Source organism: Vitis riparia, chromosome 10, assembly GCF_004353265.1.
Source record: "Vitis riparia cultivar Riparia Gloire de Montpellier isolate 1030 chromosome 10, EGFV_Vit.rip_1.0, whole genome shotgun sequence".
Taxonomy (NCBI): Eukaryota; Viridiplantae; Streptophyta; class Magnoliopsida; order Vitales; family Vitaceae; genus Vitis; species Vitis riparia.
The window spans coordinates 7,875,592-7,898,699 of record NC_048440.1 but is presented as its reverse complement, the minus strand read 5'-3'; the positions used below and the strand labels follow the sequence as shown (position 1 = coordinate 7,898,699).

At 33.8% G+C, this 23,108-nt stretch overlaps 1 protein-coding gene and 1 pseudogene across 1 annotated transcript; both read left to right on the top strand.

Moving 5' to 3' along the window:
* Positions 1-391: 391 nt before the first annotated feature.
* LOC117923306 (cytochrome P450 71D10-like) lies at positions 392-2,274 on the top strand. The gene is made up of 2 exons (XM_034841540.1): positions 392-1,334; positions 1,555-2,274. Exons 1-2 carry the CDS (start codon positions 441-443, stop codon positions 2,176-2,178), a joined length of 1,518 nt encoding a protein of 505 aa, XP_034697431.1. The 5' UTR covers positions 392-440; the 3' UTR covers positions 2,179-2,274.
* A 10,190-nt stretch (positions 2,275-12,464) lies between these two features.
* On the top strand, positions 12,465-22,417 carry LOC117923051 (annotated as a pseudogene).
* Positions 22,418-23,108: the final 691 nt, after the last annotated feature.

Sequence of the window (23,108 nt, the reverse complement as noted above, 5' to 3'; positions counted from 1 at the left end):
TTGCTGGAAGGAAAGAAGAATATGAAAAGAAAAATATATTGAAGTGAGTGCGCATTTTCCTCATTCATAAATGGTCAATCTTTGTTAGCAGATTTTTGAGTGGAGATTCGTTTGTATTCATGTCTTTTTTTATGATCCTATCATTTTCAAGATATAGCAATAGGCTATAAAATAAGAAACCCATTCATGTAGCTATTAATTGGCAACCACCATCAATCATCTTTCTTATTTTATTATTTTATGTGCGACACAATCAGGTCACGGAGATCTACAAGTTCATCCTTTGAGGAGATGACCAAACAAGCTTTGTAATACAAGCCAAAAATGGCGGCAGCAGTGGCTTATTTTTAAAAGTTGTTAACAGGCTTAACTTAGAAGGTATCTCTTCTAAGAAACCTCTAACATTTATCTTCACTAATATTTGATTAATTTCTCTACTTATGGAGTTCTCCTCCTCTTCTCTCCTCTTCGCTTTTCTTCTCTTTCTGTACATGCTGTACAAGATAGGGAAGAGATCCAAAGCCAACATCTCAACTCAAAAGCTGCCCCCAGGGCCATGGAAACTGCCTCTAATTGGAAACGTGCATCAACTTGTTGGCTCACTTCCTCACCGCTCCCTAACTCTCTTGGCCAAGAAGTATGGGCCTCTCATGCGGCTACAACTAGGTGAAGTTTCCACACTGATTGTTTCATCACCAGAGATGGCCAAACAAGTTATGAAAACCCATGATACCAATTTTGCTCAAAGGCCCATTCTTCTTGCTACCAGGATTTTATCTTATGATTGTAGCGGCGTTGCTTTTGCTCCATATGGTGACTATTGGAGACAACTTCGTAAAATTTGTGTGGTTGAGCTTCTAACTGCTAAGCGTGTTAAATCCTTCCAATCGGTTAGGGAAGAGGAGATTTCAAATCTTATTACGATGGTCACATCTTGTTCAAGATTGCAGATCAATTTTACAGAGAAAATTTCCTCTTTGACATTTTCCATTATAGCAAGAGCTGCCTTTGGTAAAAAAAGCGAAGACCAAGATGCTTTCTTATCAGTTATGAAGGAACTCGTGGAGATGGCTTCTGGTTTCTGTGTTGCTGATATGTATCCTTCTGTCAAATGGCTTGACCTGATCAGTGGAATGAGATACAAAATTGACAAGGTATTTCGGATGACTGATAGGATTCTCCAAAACATCGTTGATGAGCATAGAGAGAAATTGAAAACACAATCAGGCAAGCTAGAAGGGGAGGCAGATCTAGTTGATGTTCTTTTAAAACTTCAACAGAATGGCGATCTTCAATTTCCCTTAACTGACAACAACATCAAAGCAGTCATACTGGTTAGTACCCCATCTTTTGATTCAATTTTGCCAAAATTTAGTTTTTTATTTTTTTCCCCGCAACAAATACAGCTTCCTTAATGGCTTACAGTCAATGGAAAAGTTAGGTCTGGTTGATAATTTCAAGAATCAACGATTATGAGCTCAAGTCTCATATGTAGTGAATTAATATTGCATCACCTATGATTTTTGCTCATCACTTTGATCAATCCTCTTTCAGGACATTTTCGGTGGTGCAGGCGAGTCAACATCCACTTCTGTGGAGTGGGCAATGTCGGAAATGCTGAAAGCCCCAATAGTGATGGAGAAGGCACAGGCTGAAGTAAGGTCGGTGTTTGATGGAAAAGGGCACGTGGATGAAACTGCCATTGATGAATTAAAATTCCTAAAAGCAGTAGTGAACGAAACCTTGAGGCTACACCCTCCTTTTCCTCTACTACTTCCAAGGGAATGTAGGGAGATGTGTAAGATTAATGGATATGAGATACCCGAGAAGACTAGAATCATTGTTAATGCATGGGCAATTGGCCGAGATTCTGATTATTGGGTTGAAGCTGAGAGATTTTACCCAGAGAGATTCCTGGATAGTTCAATCGATTACAAGGGTACTGATTTTGGATATATTCCATTTGGTGCTGGAAGAAGGATATGTCCAGGCATACTGTTTGCTATGCCTGGTATTGAGCTGCCACTGGCAAATTTGCTGTACCATTTTGACTGGAAACTCCCGAATGGAATGAAGGCAGAGGATCTAGACATGACAGAAGCATTCGGCCTAGCAGTTCGCAGAAAACAAGATCTGCACTTAATTCCCATTCCTTATAATCCATCGCATGCTGATTGATGGGTGTTTTGTATTTGGATCAATGCAAACTTGCTGCAATATGTATTATCTATTTCAACTCTATATTAATAATTAATACAATAAAAGTTGCTACAAGATTGGTTAGTTGTAAAAAAATTATTGTAAAAGTGATTCTGGGAGGCCTAAAATCAATCCTAAATGGGCTTCAATGTCCTGGTTCTAGGCTCATTAGGTCTGGTTCGGGCAAGAACCAATGAATCAATGCCAAGGTTTTCAATATGAAGTTTGGCAACTGCCTTGATTCAAGATTCTTTGCTAGCTTCCAATTCCCTAAACCATACAATTGATGCTAACAACCAAAATTTCTAGTTCTCCAACTTTTATGAATCATTGTGTTTGGCCCAAGACGATGATAGGCAGGTACCCAAAGGAGATGATCCTATTTCATAAATAAAATTCCTTTAATTTTTTGTTTTGTGCACACATGATCATCATATCCCAACAATTTACACAACCTCACATCACTTGAGATGCCCTATAGAGAAACCAACAGAGCAAGCTTGGATTGAATGAACCTCAGGCAGCCGATCCAACCCTTATGGTTAGGCTTATGCAGGAATATAGCCCAACCTGACCCTTCCGAGTTATGGCACTAATTAGGCCACAAACGTAATTAAGCAGCATCTTTTTATTGTCATAAGAAATATTTACCTTCTCGTATATTCTTTCAGATTAAATCTCTTACAACTGTTCTAACATTAAAAATCCTATAGTTGTCTAATGATGGAGAATGCTTCCAACACTCTCTCTAGTAGCTTAGTCTATATGCATTTATCACTGTACTCTCTAGAACTAAAAATACCAACTGATAGTAAGGAACATTTTAAGAAGATAACTGAATTTAATGCTCATTCCTTTGAGGCTTTGTAGTCCAAGAGTGGTTCCTCACCTAGTTCCCTAAGACTAAATGGTTTGGAAGTCGTAGGCAGAAAGCCATTACATAAGCTAAATTTGAATGACTACTTAGATAACAAGAACTCAAGTACCCAAGTGAGGACATAACTTAGCGACATTGAAACTAGGGAGCAATCCATATTAACGCTAGAGATATCCATAGAAGTCCTTGAAGATATGCTAAGTTAATCAAGAAAATGTGAAGGCTCTCTTGAACTTTGTTTTGCGAACTAACATGGGTTTCTAGGGCAACTAAGACTTAGGTGGTTTTTGTTGTTTTTACTTAAATCTAAATAGAACTAAATTTAATTCAACTTTAAATATAAAATAATATTAATTATTAAGTTGTTTGTTTTTTATATTATTTTATTTTTTGTTAAGTGTTAAGTATTAATAGAGTGAATCTTGTTATTATGTTTTGATTGTTTCAAAAAGTTATTTTTAATGTTTAATAAAAAGTTAAATATTTTGATTTTTTCTATTCAGTGAAAAAAATTTAAAAATAATTACCAAATAAAAAGAAAAGTTAAAAGCAAATCATGTAAAGTCTAAAAATAAATTACATTTTGCATTAAGTTAAAAGAACAAACATCATTTTAATTTGATAGTGGGAAAAGGGACTCTCAAAAGAGACCTTGAAGCTAACTCATCCATTGATCGAGTTCTACTTCCCTATGAGTTATGCTAGCTAGTTACTATGATATAGCTTAGTTTATGTTCTTATCTATATTTTTTGCTTTGGGTTGATGAGGGACTAGGAACAAATTTTTGGGACGGTGATAAGAAGTCATAATCAATACTTTAATCGGTTTCAAGAACACATGTTAGTGTGTTTGGGCTGATTAGAACTCATCCACTAGTTAAGTTTGTTGTTAAAACCTTAGAATTTTATTTTATTTTGTTATTTGATTTCAAGTTGAAAATGAATCTCACCTATGGATAACACCTAAAGGGAGGGTGAATAGGTGTTTTAAAAAACAATTTGAGATGCTACCCACAAATGCTAAATATTAGTCTTTGAATTTTCAATTGCTTTGTCTTTCTTTTCCAATCCTACCAACAATCAAGTTAAGCACACAAGCAATACGGATGCACCAACACTCTCCCAACAAAATAGTCAATGCAATTCACATGGAAATGAGTCAACATTCCCCATCTAAGATATATAAAAGATTTCATCAGCTCAAGTTCATATTTTCACATGTCCATTAATATTAAAACCAAAACAAAAATATTTCATTCTCTTTCAAAGCTTAAATAATCAAATTTAAGCTCATAACCTCAATCTTTCAACAAAATAAATCAATGGAACATTGATAAGCGAATAAAAACCTAATCAAAAGAAGAGATAGGAATGAAGAAACAATGACATTAAAACTTTAACGTGGAAAATCTCCCAAGAAATAAAAAAAAACCACAAGTCTCAAGCAATCAAAACATCTAGTATGAAGAAAATTAAATGAGTATGAATTTACCTAACCTAAGCCTTTAATCCTCTCCTGGACCACTTGCCTAGAATCTTCAAACTTCAACTAACCACTTTCCTTTTTTGGAACATACTTGTAGTCCACACTGATCAATGGATTTTTGTCGTTTATCACATCAAAATAAAATTTTTAACCTAATTCAACTTAAGATAGCTTTTACCTTATCAAAAATGGTTTTTAGTAAAAGTTACAATAGTATAGCGGTTTAAGGTATCATATGCTAGGATGGATTAATCCCAATAATTAAGGCTTGAATGGGAAGTACAGAGATGAGTGTGATCATGATAAAATATGAAAATGACAATCAGTTCAAATCAAGGAAAAAAAAATCAATCTAAATTGTGAAAATTCATTAAAGAAGATTAATATGAAAGAAAAAATTTCTTCAATTAGGATTCTCTATAAAACAATCTTTATATAGTGAATAGGGATTGAGATCTATTCTTTATTAAGTGAGATAGAAAATATAAATTTTCATCTAAACTAATTTTTTGATTTACCTTTTAGTCTAGACCTAATTTAATTTCTCTTCAAATTAGGCAATGTAATTCAAAAGATCAATTCCATTCATATATTCAACTCATCTAAAATCCATCTTTCAATGATTCATACAATGCAACTATTCAATCTTATTAAATCTACATTTAATAATTTAATGAATCTACCTAGTTTGCATTGTAATAGTCATTCAAGATAATTTCAAGACAAAAATCCACAAAATTCAATTAATCAATCAATTAGATCAAAATACCTTGACAATTCAAGCTCCAATTTCTTAAATCATCATAGATTTCACTTCTAAATCCTCCTTCCTCTAAGAAAAATAAGATTTAGCTACTCATGTTTGAAGATTTGACCTGTCAATACATGTTTGGCTAGTGAGAAAATTAGAGAAAATAAAAGAAAGTTGTATTTTATCATAAAATCTTCATTACAAAATAACTAGAATTGATTAAAAGATAAAAAAGTCCTAAATGAAAAATCTCCAACTCCTATTTATACCTCCATGGTCAAATGGACACGTGGCAACATCCTAAAGAGTATCTAAAACCTTTCTTTAAAATCAAATGTTACAATTTGAGTTACAATCAAATCTCACATGAGAACTTCCTATGTCGCATGGGTGTGTGAATTGATAAGAATTGTGCCAAATAGCTTCCAAAAATTTGCATAATGCATCTTTCTGGTCATGTTGGCATGGGCATACAAACTTGGCCTTCTCCATGCGAACTTGGCCTTTTCCATGTGAAAATTTCATTAAAAAACATAAGACCATGAAAGATAACCTCATCTCCCACGTAAAAATGCCCTTTTTGAACTTATTTGGCATGGCTATGTGAACTTCATATAACATGCCAAATTCAACCACAAACTTAGCTTCCTTTATGCAAGAATTTCATGTCATAATCAATTACACATTTGTATTCTTATCAAGACAAGTTTTCATTCCAACAATTCATCTTCTTTTGAATGGCTCCTTTTTCAAACACCCTCATTTCCCTCTTTTCACAAAAATGCTATTCCATATCCTCTTGTCAATTTCACTTCAATTTATCATTAAAAATCATTTTACAACTCAAAAGATTTTCTAATAAAATTGCAAGAGTACCCACATGCTAACTGAGTGAAAAGGACATGATTATTGTCCAAAAGATGTAATATATATTGTATTTTATCATCCAAATTATGTATTTTTTGAATAGTAATTACACACCAAGCTTGATCTTAACCTCTTCTTGAATCCACATAAGAAGAAATTTGGGTTTTACCCCAAAATGATGAGTATGAGGGTAATCAACCCCTTTTGAAAGAAATTTTCAAACCAAACCCCCTCAAAATTGGTAAGGAACTTGAAGCTTAAAGAGGGTTCCCTTTGCTCTCACAATGGCCTTCTACTCATACGAAAAGAAGACTTAAATTTTAGGGTTTTAAAACCTATGAAAGGATCGATAATCATTTGGAAAAAAACTAAAAAAATCACAAATGCGATTGAAGTCTGACCAATAAGAAAATACTGAAAAATCTTGGTACAGTAGAAACTATTACCCTTTAGTTTGATTGATCAAAAATCAAACTGAATGATTTAATTACAATATTTTACACTCTTAAACTTCAATTACATTTTCTAATAAAGGACAAAGTTTAAAACATGGTTGACCAATGTTTTCTATCATCCAACACCTCAAAATGACTTACTATCTCCTCTAGAAATCTTCAATCATGAACAATATGGAAAAGGTAAGAGTCCAGGGGAGGATTTGAAGTGATTAAGCTATGAGAAACATAATAGGAATTTTGACTCGGAATTGTCAACACATAAATATGCTTACACAAATAATTTAGAGCAATTCTAGGCATATTTCTAGTGGATAAGGTGCCATGAAGTTATGTGGAAAGTTTGAGGGAGACTTTGCAAAATAGAAGAAAGTAAACAAGGTAGCAAAAGAAAAGGAAGTGCTCTATGCAATGGAGAAATGAGACAAAATGAAGCTTTGCACATACCACTGATTACCCAAGCCATCCACTTAGCACACAACCCTATGTACAAAGTTCTAGGCATAGCACCTATGTGCAACACTTCAATATATTTCCAATCAAACACCAAAGAAGAAAATATCAAATACATCATTTTATGAATATATCAAAAAAAAATTATTTAAATTTTGATAAAAAAAAAATATCAATGAGATGAAAATGGATCAAAACTTACAAAAAAAATAAAAATATTCCAAAAAAATGATAAAAATTCCCTTATTGAATAGATTTATACCTTTTTTTTTAAATTAGTGGCATTGTCAAGCCTAAAAAAATATAAATATTGAAATAAAAGTTTATTTCATTGAAAACATATTATGTTTCAATATTTAAAAATTAAAATACATTATATTATGGAATAATTATATATATGTGTGTGTGTATGTATGTATATATAAACCTTTAAAAATTATAACTTTGGCTTTAATTTCAAATTCCAAATAAATAAAAAAATAGAAAATTATCCCAAATTTCCTAAAAGTCTTCTCAAGACTTGAGTAGAGTTGAAGAAATCTCATCTTTAATTGCATTTGGGCCTCACATCAAAATAAGTTTTCAACCAACTTTGGAAAAGACTTAATTTATTTATTTTTTTCTTTTCAATATTAAAGAGATCAATGATATTGATTTGGTTCATTTTTTTCAAAAAACTAATCAAATTGTACGTCATCAAACTAGTACTCTCTAAGATATATTATATAAAATATGAGTGGTTTTAATGGTTGCTAATGATCATTTAATTGTAGGTGTGAGATATTTTTGCATTATCCCTTCTCAATTTACACATTTAGACTAATGTTTTTAAGATATATTATATAAAATGAAAAACCAAAGTCCAATAGTGTAACCTAGTGGAGGGTGAATGGGTGTAATTAAAAAATTAAAATTATAATAAAAATTTATATGTTATACCCAATTTTTCCCTATAAGAAGTTAGGGATAATCAACTCAATCCAAGATAGGCAATATAAGCAAGATGATAAAGGTATGCAATGAGCCACAAAGATTTTGTCTAGGATTGCTAATCTAAATCTACTATATGAGATCAAGTTACATAGATTTACCTGGCTATTTTACCTTCAAAACTTACTCTTTAGTACCAACAACTTAATCCATGTTTACGACGCAGCAACCTTCAATTGCTTCAATGAATAGTCTTCAACCTCGCTGAAGGGATGCAGGTCTTCAACCTTAGATTCATGAATGAATCATTAGAATGAGAGATCGGGAATGGTGTGGCTCGTTAGGCTTTCTCCTCACCGAATCCCTCTTAGTATGTTGAAATATCTCATGTGTATGTACCCTAAAAGGGTTATAATGAGGTATTTAGAGACAAATATACCGAAGAGGTTTGGTAGCATAAAGTTTCCAAATTGAATTTGCATGAAATTCTAAAAAAAATATTCTCCCAAAACTCGATAGAATAGGCATGAGCACTTGAGCGCGCTTAACCACCGTTTGAACACCTTGGGCGCTTGAGCGGTGTTAAGCACTTGAGCGTTTCGGATTGCTCGAGCATTTTCTCCATTTTTCCTTTTTAAAAATAAAATACATTTTAATTCCAAAGAAAAAAAATATATTGTTCTTCTCTATACCTTATAGGAGCTTAACTTACCATAAGTCAAACATGTGACTTTCCCGTTGGACGAACAACAACCCTTAATCTTCAATAGAAAGTAAATCACTATTTAAAAAGATTTCTAAGGCTACAATTAACTTGGAACAAAATTGCCAACAACAATCAAGATTCAATGTCCTAATATAAAATATTTGAGTGATTTTAATGGTTGTTATTGATCATTAAATTCTAAGTCTAAGATATTTATGTACTATCCCTTTCATATTATTTTTTGAATATCAAACTAATATTTTTTAAGATATATTGTAAAAAAAAATTTAAGTGATGATTTTAATGATTATTGTAGGTGTATGACATTCGTGTACTATCCCTTCACAATTATTTTTAGAATTCAACATTTTTACACATTTAGACTAATGTTTTTAAGATATATTATATAAAATATTTGAGTGATTTTAATGGTTGTTATTGATCATTGAATTCTAGGTCTGAGATATTTATGTATTATCCCTTCATAATTATTTTTTGCATCCGAATTTTTTTCACATTTAGACTAATATTTTTAAAATACTTGAGTGATTTTAATGGCTACTATTAATCATTGAATTCTAGGTCTAAGATATTTATGCACTATCCCTTCACAATTATTTTTTGAATACGACGTTTTGACACATTTAGACTTATATTTTTAAGATACATGATATAAAATATACGAGTGAATTTAAGTTGTTATTGATCATTGAATTCTAGGTATGAGATACTTATGTTCTATCTCTTTGCAATTATTTTTTGAATATGATTTTGCACCTTCAAACTAATATTTTTAAAGATATATTATAAAAAATATTTGAGTGATGATTATAATGGCTATTGTAGGTTTGAGATATTTATGTACTATCCTTATACAATTATTTTTTGAATATGATGTTTTTACACATTTAAACTAATATTTTTAAGATATATTATATAAAATATTTGAGTGATTTTAATGGTTGTTATTAATTATTTAATCCTAAGTGTGAGATATTTATGTGCTATCCCTTTACAATTATTTTTTGAAACCGGTTTTTATACATTTAAACTAATATTTTCACGATATGTTATATAAAATATTTGAGTGATTTTAATAGCTGTTATTGATAATTGAATTCTAGGTCTCAGATATTTTGGTACTATCCCTTCACAATTATTTTTTGAATCCTATGTTTTTACACAATTAGACTAATATTTTTTGAAGATATATTATATAAAATATTTGAAAGGTTTTAGTGGATGCTAATGATCATTGAATTCTTAGTGTGAGATATTTATGCTTTATCCTTTCACAATTATTTTTTAATCGTACATTCTTACACCTTTAGAATAATATTTTTTTAGATAAATTGAGTGACTAGCTTGAATGGCTACTTATGATCATTGAATTGTAGCTGTGGGAGTACTATCCCTCAAAAACTATCTTTTGAATTGAGTGCAAATATTTTTAGCACATGTTTGAGAATGCATTCATTCCCATTCATGTCTTTTCATGCATCTATCATCTCCAAGATAAAATGATGACCTTCGGAAGATATTTTTTCATATATTCAACAATTGGTCCTTACTATCAATCACCTTTCTTATCATCCAACTATGAAAGTTTGCAAACTCACCATCATTATATACCAAAAATGAAAAATGCAATGTTATTTAAAATATATATATTATATATTGTAGGAATATTAAATTGCAAACTCATCATCATTATATACCTTTCTTATCATTCAACTAAACAACCTTTAATCGTTATAATATGAAATATGGGTTGGGCTAGACCATATAGTACTTTTTTTATCCCTAAAAAATATATCATCAAATAGATGTTGTCATGTACACAATTTTATATCTTATTTTTTATATCCTAATTCCAGTTATTTGTAATTTTGTATTTTAATCTCTTTTATTTTTATCATACATTGTCTAATGATTTAGATTTTGTTATACATGTTCAATGATTCAGATTTTTTATTTAATAGGTTCCATTATGGTAACTTAGTATTAAAAGAAAAAAAAACCTCGGAGACTACAATGACTTAGATTTAACAGTTGCCCAGAGAATTAAATTGAAGGCATTTTTTCTAAGAAACTGTAACATCTCTACATAGTATTTACAGATATTTAGGTAATTTGGATATTAATTTGATTTTTTTTTTTTAAAAAAAAAAAAAAGAGAGAGAGAGAGAGAGAAAATAAGTAAGATATTTTTGGAATGTTGAATTAATGAGATAAATTGATTAAAGAAAATTAAAAACACAAGTAGCCAAGTTGTTAACTGGACAGTGGGATTTGTTGAAATCTCCAGAGTGTTTGGCCTTGGAACAAGGCCCCAGGAGGAGCCTGCATGTAGAAACGACGGAAGAGGTTAAATTAATAAAAAGGGCTATGGGTGTTATTGGATGCAGTGAGGAAAAAGCAAGGGAAATAGGAAATTAATAATGAGACAGGAAAATAATAAAGTATTAATGAGATCTTGGGTTGCGGGCCAGCAGGAAAACTTGTGGCTAATATGATGTGTTAGGATGTTAGGAAGTGAAAATTACTACTACTACTAATAATAATAATAATAATAATAATAATTTATCAAGTGTAATTATACGAAGCTAAAATAGATTCTTAGAAGTGAGTTTGTGAATAAAACAGTTTTACAAGAACTTTCTAATTTTAGATAATTAAACAATAATAATTATTGTTTTTATTAATTATGCTTATGTTAAGAGTTGATTATAGGTCTTTTGAAAATTTGATTAATTTCTTCAAGGTAAAAGTTAATAATGCATTATTTATTTTTATCTATTTTTAAAGTATAAAAATGTTTGAGTTTATTAAAGTGGATCAAGTAATTTTTTTTATAGATATATTCTAATTTGTTGCTCAATTATAAAATAAATTGAGAATATTTTATGATTTGTGTGGCATTATGCCAGTGAATTTTAATTTTTAATTTATTGTTATAATTTTGAAATTCCTAGTTCTTAGTTGCCTTGATAAAGAAGGGATAAGTAGTCGACAGTGATTATCCTTGATGGGGCAGTGATACAGTGTAATCTTAATCACTATTGGTGTTATTAGCTTTGGATACCATTTGTACACTAGAAAGAGTGTACAAATTGAGGCTAGCTGCCTAATTCAAATTCCACTATTTTGATTTAGTATTATCATTAGTGGAGCATATTAAAATGTTAAAATGTTTGTTTACGAAGATCTTTTAAATATGACTTGTATGAGAAGTGCATTATGCTATTTTAAATATGATCCAAAGCCAACATCTTAACCGAAAAGCTGACCTTCAAGGCCGCCTTGCATGGAAACTACCTCTAATTGTAACATGCATGGGCTCCTTATATTTTCACAATTATTTGTTAAAAGTGGGTGCATATTTTCCTCATAAGATTTAGAGATGTCAATTGTTTTGCGCATTTTGAGAGTGACGAAAAAAAATCATAAATTAAAGGTTAATTGGCCATCACCATCAATCACCTCTCATGATTAATACCATGCATCAAGCATGAGCCTCGTGTTCATCCATAAGAAGTTAGCAGCCACAATGACTTAAAGTGTGTTTGGTAGATTCTAGAAAGTGTTTCTAACATCTGTAACACTTGAAAATTTTCATTCTTCAAATATTAAAAATGTTAAAAATACTTCCTCTAATCACTGTCAAACGCACTCTTATTTTTTAAAGTTGTCTGCATGCTTAAATTGAAAGCATCTCTAGCAAGAAATTAACCCGTCACATGTTATCTTCACAACTACTTTCTCTTTCTGCTCATGGACGTCCTCTTCTCTTTTTGTACATGTTGTACAAGATAGGGAAGAGATCCAAAGGCAACATCTCCGCACAAAAGCTGCCCTTAGAGCCATGGAAACTACCTCTAATTGGAAACATGCATCAACTAATTGATGGCTCACTTCCTCACCGCTCCCTAAGTCGCCTAACCAAGCAATACGAGCCTCTCATGAGCCTCCAACTTGGTGAAGTTTCCACACTCATTATTTCATCACCAGAGATGGCCAAACAAGTTATTAAAACTCATGACATCAATTTTGCTCAACGACCTCCTCTTTTTGTGGACATGAGTTGTATAATCTGTTACGTGCATAACTAAAAGGATCATATTGGGCGTAACAGAAGGGATCAGATTAGTCAACTTTCCTTAGATATTTTTTCTAGACAAATTAGGATCATAAATGGGCTATATATTGAGCTCCTTTGTACCATTTTAATGCAGCAATTGTGTATACAGATTCCATATATACAAATTATTTCCTCTCTCGTCAACATGGTATCAGAGCCAGGTTTGTTTTTGCTCTTTGGTATCAACTTCTTGATTCTACCCAAGCCTGAGAACCTAACAACAACTTAGATAAATGTCTAAATCAGACTCTCAAACAAGAGGGTCTCCACCAACGACAACCTCTATTTTATCATAACTCACCATGAAAATGACCGAGGTGTTGAACAAGGCCTTAACTCAACTATAGCGGCAAATACTGCCCCGATCAACATAAAACTTGATGGATCAAATTATGCCCTATGGTCCCAAGTTGTGAAGATGTTTATCTCCGGGAGAGACAAATTAGGGTACATTAATGGTGATTTACCCCAACCTGATCCAATTGATCCATTATTCCGACGATGGAGAATTGAAAATGTTGTCGTCAAAGGCTAGCTCATCAACACCATGGATTCATCCCTTGTTAGCATGTTCATCCGATACCCTAACCTAATCCAATTGATCCATTATTCCGGTGATGGAGAACCGAAAACATTGTCGTCAAAGGCTGGCTCATCAACACCATGGATTCATCCCTTGTTAGCACGTTCATCCGATATCCCACTGTGAACGAGGTTTGGGACGCCATTGTTGTCACTTTCTTCGATGGGAGTGACACTGTTCAGGTGTATGAGCTCCGGCGACGAGTGAGTAGACTACAAGAAAATGGTGGATCTATGGAGAAATTTTATAACAAGCCTCATGGAGGGAAATTAAATTTTCGGAGACCAAACCCCATGGAGTGCCTTAAGGATGTGCAACAATACACCGCAATTCTCTAGGAGGAGAGGGTCTATGTGTTCCTTGATTGCCTTGATGATCGACTCGACCAAGTTAGGAGTACCATGCTACAGATGCAGCTATTTTAGACGATTGAGCAACCCTACGCGTGTGTCCAACGGGAAATGGTGCGACAGACAATGATGGGGAATGGTTTTGATGAAGGGATGGGAATTAAGCTAGCTTCCAAGGGGCTGAAAACGGGCCCCAACCCATTTGGCAAAGACAGAATTCTAGTACTCAATAAATCTAATCCCACTGGTCCAAATTCAAAGCAATGGATAAAAGACTTAAAGTGTTCCCATTGTGGAAATTCCAAACACACACGGGACACTTGCTTTAAGCTCCATGGATACCCAGACTAGTGGCATGAGCTCCAGGCTAAAAAGAAATGTAATGGCACCAATATTGAGCACAGTACTGGTAAAACAGCAATAGCAACAGCAGAACCCCAATTATCTCTACTTCCTACTGACTCTACCAGCAACACACCAGGTATAACATCTCTTGGATCTACTAGAAGCAGTGAATGCAACTTGTGGATCCTAGATTTCGGAGCCACGGATCATATGACATTTGATGCACAGGACTTTTGTCAGCATACCGCTCCTAAGCAAACTAGCATTGCGAATGCTAATGGCACTATTTCATCAGTACAAGGGGCTGGACCTATGATGCTATCACCAGCCCTGTCACTCTCCAATAATTATTTATGTCATCCATATCTCATAAACTGCTTTCTATCAGTCAACTTACTAAGGACTTAAATTGTACAACACTGATGTACCCTGATTTTTGCCTTATTCGGGATATTCTCACAAAGAAAATTATTGGGCGTGGTACTAAGAATGGAGGACTCTACTATATGGATGACTTCAAAATGGGACAGACACATCATGTGGGACAATCGGGTAATTCCATAATAGAACATATCTGGTTTTGGCATCGACGGCTCGACCATCCGTCATTTGGATATTTGAAGCATTTACTACTTAATTTATTTTTTGATTTCTCCATCTCAGATTTTCAATGTGAAACCTGTATTTTGGCCAAAAGTCACTGGGCAATTTATTCTTTACATAACAATAAAAGTGATGTACCTTTTAGCTTAATTCATTCTGATGTGTGGAGACCATCCCCAAAATCTACTCTATCGGGTTATCGCTGGTTTGTCCTCATTGTTGATGATTGCACTCGAATGACGTGGCTCTACCTACTGAAAAACAAAGATGAGATGTTTATTGTCTTCTACTCTTTTCACACAATGATTCAGATCCAATTTTCTGCCAAACTCAAAGTCCTTCACTTTGATCATGGTGGTGAATACATGAATCGACAATTCCAGAAGTACTTCCACCAGCATGGGTTGATACATCAAACCTCGTGTCCTCATACTCCAAAGCAAAATGGTGTAGCAGAACGTAAGAATCACCTTATTCTCGAGACGACACGTGCCCTCATATTAGGTACACATGTACCTAGTTCTCACTGGCCTGATGCGGTTACAATTTTCGTGCATCTCATCAATCAAATGCCATCCCGGATTCTGGGTTTCAAAACACCTCTATAGGCCTTAGCCGCCAGTATATCAATACGTCCGTCTACGACGCTTCCTCCCCGAACCTTTGGATGCATTGTTTACATTCATCTTCACCACAACCAATGCATCAAACTCAACCCTTGTGCTCTTCGTTGTCTCTTTCTAGGCTATGCCACCAATCAGAAAGGTTATCAATGCTATGATCTAACAAACAGGCGGCTCTATGTTACTATGGATATCACCTTCCTCGAGTCCGAGATGTTCTATCATCCATCTAATTCTTCTCTTCAAGGGAAGACACACGATGAAGAGTTGAATTGGTTCAAGGACATCCCACTGACTGACATCCCAAACATCCCATTGACTACAGAGCTACCAACTACCATGGGTATGGAATAGACTATAGAGCCACAAATGCCGACTACTGAGACACTGACTCTGATCGCTAAGACACCCCATCATTCTACAGTACCTCATGACCTGATTACTACTCAAAAAGTGTTATTTGATAGCTTGTAATTAATCCTTTTAAACACTTTTGAGTAGTAGTTAGTGCCTTTTAACCCAATTAACATGTTAAGGTTCCTTGCAATCAATTCTAATCAAATTGTGTTAAGTTTTGGTGTTTTGATAGCTTTTTGATCACCAAAGCAATATGAGATTGAGGAGAGTTATTTGGAATCCTTGGCAAAGCAATGGAAAGCTCAGAATCATGAAGAACCAAAGCTTTGAAGTCCTTTGCCTTAAGCAAATCCGGAATGCAAGGAGGGGAAGCAAAGAGAAACCAGCCATGAAGCATTCTTGATGACATTCATGTCAACCACTTTTGGAGCACTTACCGAAGTCCAATTTATGCATGCTATATGTCATTTTAAAGCTTAGGAAGTCAACAATCCAATGCTTCAAACGGTGTGCAATTCCGAGTTGAAATGAAGGAGTTACAGCCATTGGAAGCTGATCACTCCAAGCTGAAGGAAGAATTTTGCAAAGTGTTGCGAAATCACCCTTTTGTTGCGGAATGATTTCGCAGCCTTTTTGCACAGTGCTATGGAATTCCTCTGAAGTTTCACGACGCAATGGAAGCCAAATACCGCAAGATGGAAGCCAACTTCACAGCGCTGCGGAATCAGCCATTTGCTGCAAAGTGATTTCGCAGCCCTTTTTGTGTGTCTGCGAAATCTCGCAGACCTCGTTTTCACCTGTGAAATGGTCCTTAGTGCTTCCCGATATTTGTAACCGACATTTGGAGATATTTTTCTTCAGATTTTTGTTGTCTAAATCCCCAAATTCTCCTTGTATCCCACCAATTATAGGATTCCTTAGCTTTTAAGTTAGAAAAAAGGCTAAATATCCATGTAAAAGCTATTAATGTAATTTTCATATAAATAGAGCCCGAGGAGCCTGTTCTAAGGGTGATGAACCTTTTGTAAAAGTTTGAAAGAAAGTAAAATACAGAGCTTGAGCTCTGCCTTACCTTCTCACTTTGATTGTATTTTTCATTTCCTAAGTTATGCACTCTCTGAGGAGCTTTCCCCAGAGAATGAGTAACTAAACCTTTAGTTCCTTGGAGATAAGGTTGCCGGGAAAGGTTCCAAGTGCAAAAGTTAGTAGCTTTGTGGTTTCAGCTATGAATGAAGAGAAAGTGTGTCCCGTGAATGGTTTTTATATTTTTAGTTAACTTAAAATGCCTTGGAGTCACCTAGGCCAACACTTGGTAAGGCAAGTGATCTCTATCCATGGAGATGCACTAGTTTACCCCTTGCGAGCCTCTGGGAGGTGACTTGAAGGTAGGATTTTCTAGAATTGCCAACACTTGGTAAGCTTTTGGACTCTAAGGAGACATCCATTAGTTATCTCTTGCGAGCTTGTGAAGGGAAATCCAAGGTTAAAGATCACCTTGAATGGCAAGTGCTAGGTGAGAGGTATGAGCCATTGCAAGTTGCATCAGTGAGAGGGATTTAGTGTTTGAACCCATTAATGGGAAGCATCTGTACAACACCGGTTGGAGAAGGAACTATATGTTAATTCTCTAATGCGAGGAAAAGAAACAAGTGACCGGAACTCTCCTTTTTGTACAAGGAATCTGAGCCTAGTGATCTAAACTCCAAGAAACACTTTTCTTTGTAAGTAAAATCAGTTACTATTTTTTGTTAGCTTAAAACCAATCCTTTTTCAAACATCTTTATGTTTTCTTTTAAAGCTAACCTTGAAATGAAAAGGCACCAATTCAGCTTTGAATTAATATCAATTGTGAAGTGAAAACCCATCCCAGTGAACGATCCTAGAGCCACTATGCTATAGTAGCTTTGTCTTTGCTACCCTAGTATATGGTGTAATAGGTTATAAATTTTGTTGATTACTCCCTCAATCAAGGAGCACCAGCTGGACACAAATCAGCTGAGACACCAATTGGGCACGAATCATGACCCAACTTCTGAGAATATTCCTGAAAAGATTCCTTAGGTAAGTTCTCCTCTTGTCACAAAACATTTAACTGACGATGGTTATCAGTTACCTCTCAGGCATAATCTTGGCAAACCACCAGAATGCTACTCTCCAGATATTACGACACACAAATCAAAGTACTTAATTTCCAATTACGTCTCAACAGAGAAGCTCTCCGAATCCTTAAAGAGCTTTTCTAATGCATTATCAGCGCATCACATTCCTACAAGCATAGAGGGGGCTCTACAAGACCTTAAGTGGGTCCAAGCGATGAAGGAAGAAATGGAAGCATTGTTGAAAAACAAGACATGGATTCTTGTCTCTTTACCAGAAGGCCACAAGACAGTGGGGTGCAAATGGGTATTCTCCATCAAATATAAGGCGGATGGGTCGATTGAGCGCTACTAAGCGAGGCTTGTAATGAAAGGGTATACGCAGACTTACGAAGTTGACTATATGGAGACCTTCTCACCTGTAGCTAAGTTGAACACTATAATAGTCCTTCTATCCCTTGCAACGAACCTTGATTGGCCGCTACTCCAATTTGATATAAAGAATGCATTCCTCCATGGTGACCTGGAGGAAGAAATTTATATGGATATTCCCCTAGGTACATTGAAACGTCTGGCAAGACGGTGTGTAAATTGCAGCGCACACTGTACGGCTTGAAACAGTCTCCACGAGCTTGGTTTGGACGCCTCAGCCTAGCAATGAGAAAGTATGGGTTTCAACAGAGCAATGATGATCACACTCTATTTCTAAAGCGTCGACAAGGCAAGGTAACAACACTAATAGTGTATGTAGATGATATGATAATCACAGGAAATGACACCGAGGAAATTGCGAAACTTCAAAAATAGTTGGCAGCGGAGTTTGAAATGAAGAGTTTGGGTGGGTTGAAATATTTTCTAGGAATTGAGGTGGCTCAATCTAAACAAGGGATCTTTCTTTCCCAACAAAAGTATACTCTCGATCTATTATCAGAAGTTGGATTGCTAGACTGTAAACCGACAGATGTTCCAATACAACAGAATCACAGGCTTGGAGAATACCCTGACCACATCCCCACTGATAAAGGCAGATATCAGAGATTGGTTGGAAAACTAATTTATCTTTCACATACCCGGTCTGATATTACCTATGCAATTAGTGTAGTGAGTCAGTTCATGCAATATTGCCTTAGTGAAGATCATAAGAATGCAGTGACTCAAATTTTGAGATACCTTAAGGAAACCCTAGGGAAGGGAATTATGTTCTCAAAGAATGGGCACTTGGAAATTACGGGGTATACTGACGTTGATTGGGCAGGAAATATCTTCGACAAGAAATCCACATTAGGCTACTTCACATTTGTTGGAGGAAACCTGGTAACATGGAGAAGTAAAAAACATAAAGTAGTAGCACTATCTAGTGCAGAGGCGGAGTTTCGAGGAATGGCTAAGGGGTTGTGTGAGTTGCTTTGGCTGAGAAGATTGTTGACATAAATTAGCTTTCCTCCTAGTTGCGAGATGAACTTGCTTTATGATAACAAGGCAGCCATTGATATTGCTCATAACCCAGTCCAACATGATCGAACTAAGCATGTGGAAGTAGACCAACATTTTATCAAGCAGAACTTAGAAGATAAGATAATCCGATTCCCATTTGTCAAATCAGAAGACCAACTAGAAGACATCTTCACTAAGGCGATATGTAGTAAAGTCTTTCACAACTCACTTGACAAGTTGGGCATCAACGACATCTATGCACCAACTTGAGGGGGAGTGTGGACATGAGTTGTATAATCCGTTGCAGGCATAACTGAAGGGATCGGATTGGGTGTAACTAAATGGATCAAATTAGTCAACTTTCCTTAGACGTTTTTTCTAAACAAATTAAGATCGTAAATGGGCTATATATTGAGCTCCTTTGTACCATTTTAATACAAGTAGTGTATACAGATTCCATATATACAAATTATTTCCTCTCTCGTCAACACTTTTAGCTACCAACATTCTATCTTATTATTCTACCGACATTGATTTTCCTCCATATGGCGACTATTGGAGACAACTTCAAAAACTTTGTGTAGTTGAACTTCTAACTTCCTAGCGCTTCAAATCCTTCCAATTGGTTGGGGAAGAGGAGCTTTCAAATCTCATTACAACGCTCGCTTCTTGTTCAAGATTGCCCATCAATCTTACTGACAAACTTTCCTCTTGTACATTTGCCATTATAGCAAGAGCTGCTTTTGGTGAAAAATGCAAAGATCAAGATGCCTTCATATCTGTCTTGAAGGAAACGTTAGAGCTGTTTTCTGGTCCCTGTGTTGCTGATATGTATCCTTCTGTTAAATGGCTTGACCTAATTAGTGGAATGAGATATAAAATTGAGAAGGTATTTCAGAGGGCTGATAGGATACTCCAAAACATTGTTGATGAGCATAGAGATAAAATGCAAACAGAAGCAGGCAAGCTACAAAGGGAGGAAGGTATAGTTGATGTTATTTTAAAACTTCAACAGCATGGTGATCATGAATTTCCCTTAACTGACAACAACATCAAAAGCAGTCATACTGGTTAGTATCCCGTTTTTAATTCAATTTTGCCAGAATTTAGGGGTGTTTTTTAAAATTTGTTTTTAAAAATTGTTTTCAAAATAGAGAACAAAAAACAGTTTTTAAGAATTTTTTAAAAACAAGAGTATTTGGCAAGATGTTTTAAAAAATAGTTTTTTAAAACAAAAAACAAAAAGCTTGTTTGAATGTAAGAGTTTATATTGTTTTTAAAAATTATGTTTTACTTTTATTTTATAAAAAATTTATAATAATATGAAATCAAATTCAAGTTAAATTTTATTAAAAATAAAAATTGAATCTACAATTATGTATGAGTCTTAAATAAATAATTTTTTTAATTATGAGACTATCTTTTTATTTTAGTGAAACAAAAATTACATTAAAATAAAAATAATTTTAATATTCATTTTTAATACAAGTCAAATTAGTAATTTATTTTTTATTTTTTAAATTTCTTATTTGATCATGATTTTTTATGATTTTTTTTTAGAAATTGTTTTTAAGTTAAACAACCAAAAAAAAAGACGAAAAAAAAAATTTAATGTTCTATAAAAAAAAAAAGGATATTTGGTAAGTTTTTTTTATAAAGGGATTTTTTTTTAAAAAAAAAAAAAAACAGAAAGACTTGTTTAGACAAATTGGTTTTTTTTTTAACAATTGTTTTGATTTTGTAAAAATATTTTAAATTCAATTTATATAATGCAAATTAATTAAATTTAACTGAAGTCTTATTGAAAATGAAAATAATTTTGTAATTACAAATAAATTAAAATATATATAGTTTTTAGTAAAACATAAATAGTAATATTATAATAAAATCATAAATTATATTGTTAGTAAAAAATATATTATTTTATTATATGTTAGAAAAAAAAATATTTTATTATATTCATAAATTTATGGTATTAATGAGTTTATTATTTAAGTTTTAAATTATTTTTAAAAATTAATAGACTTGTTGACAAATCTAACCCATTAAGTCTTGTTTAATTTGGAGTTAATTTTCCTAACGGAAAAAAATGAAAAATAATAATTTTAGGTACAAAAGAAATAATAGTGTATATGTTTTTATATTATTTTGAAAAACCGGTGAAAACAACTTTTACTTGTTTTCTAAAAGTTGTTATTTATTTCACTTTGTTTTTAAAAACTAAAAACACAGAATAATAATCAAATAGCATTATGAAATTTTAAAAACAGTTTTAAACTGTTTTTAAAACTTCACCAAATAGACTCTTAGCTTTCTTTTTTCTTTTTTTCTCTCCACAACAAAAATTTGCAACATCAAAGATCCCTTCATGTTTTACAGTAAAGGGAAAATATAGGTCTAATTAATATTTCAACAATCAACACTCATGAGCTATAGTCTCATATTGTAAATATTGTTTGTAGTTCCCATTAAAATCAAAATTAACAAAAGATTCTTCCTTTGTGTGATATATTGTACCTATAGTTTTTTCTCATCACTTTGATCTGTCCTCTTCCAGGACATTTTCGCTGGTGGAGGCGAGACAACATCCATTTCTGTGAAGTGGGCAATATCGGAAATCCTGAAGAGTGATGGAGAAGGCACAGGCTGAGGTAAGGCGGGTGTTTGATGGAAAAGGGAATACGGATGAGGAGTTAAAATACTTAAAAGGAGTAGTGAAAGAAACCTTGAGGCTACACCCTCCTCTTCCTCTACTAGTTCCAAGGGAATGTAGGGAGATGTGTGAGATTAATAGATATGAGATACCCAAGAAGACTTTAATCATTATTAATGCATGGGCCATTGGCCGAGATTCTAATTATTGGGTTGAAGCTGAGAGATTTTACCCAGACAGATTCCTTGATAGTTCAATTGATTACAAGGGTACTGATTTTGGATATATCCCATTTGGTGCTGGAAGAAGGATGTATCATGGCATACTGTTTTCTTTGCCCATCATTGAACTGTCACTGGCACATTTGCTCTACCATTTTGACTGGAAACTCCCAAATGGAATGAAGGCAGAGGATCTAGACATGACTGAAGCATTAGGTCTAGTAGTTCGCAGAAAACAAGATCTGCACTTAATTCCCATTATGTATAATCCATTGCATGCTCAGTAATACTACCCAGAAGAAGCATTAGATTGACGGATGATTCTTATTTGGATTACGGCTATATGTATCATCTTAAACAATGTTATCTATTTCTACTATATATTGTAATTAATGCAATACAAGTTGCTACCATATAATAAAAATTTGACCTCACATCGCTTGAGATGCCTTGTAGAGAGGCCAACTTAGCAAGCTTGGATTGAACCTCGTGCAACCTATCCAATTAAGGTTAGGCTTATGCAGGTATATAACCCGATGTAAGTAATACTTACCTTCTTGTTATTTTTTTCAAAAAGCTACCTGTTAGCTTGCAGGAGTTCTCAACTTGAGTTGGTGAAGCTCCAATTCAAGGGTTGAGTACCTAGTACAATTGTTGTCCATGAGTCTACTATAAAATTAGCATATGATACATTCAAGTGAAAATCCTGCAGTTGTCAGGAACTAGAAAATCCTTCCAACACCCTCTCTGATATCTCACTCTATTTACATATCACTGTCTCCAGAAGTAGAAGTACCAAGTGTTGATAGAAGAAAGGAATCTTATAAGAAGATTAATGAAGTTGCAATGGTAGTGGTACACTGTTACACCAGTGAACCAACGAGTCAATGTCGAGGTTTTCAATATGAAGTTTGGAAGTTGCCTTGATTCAAGATTCTTTGCTTCCAAATATCTAAACCATACAATTCGTGCTAACAA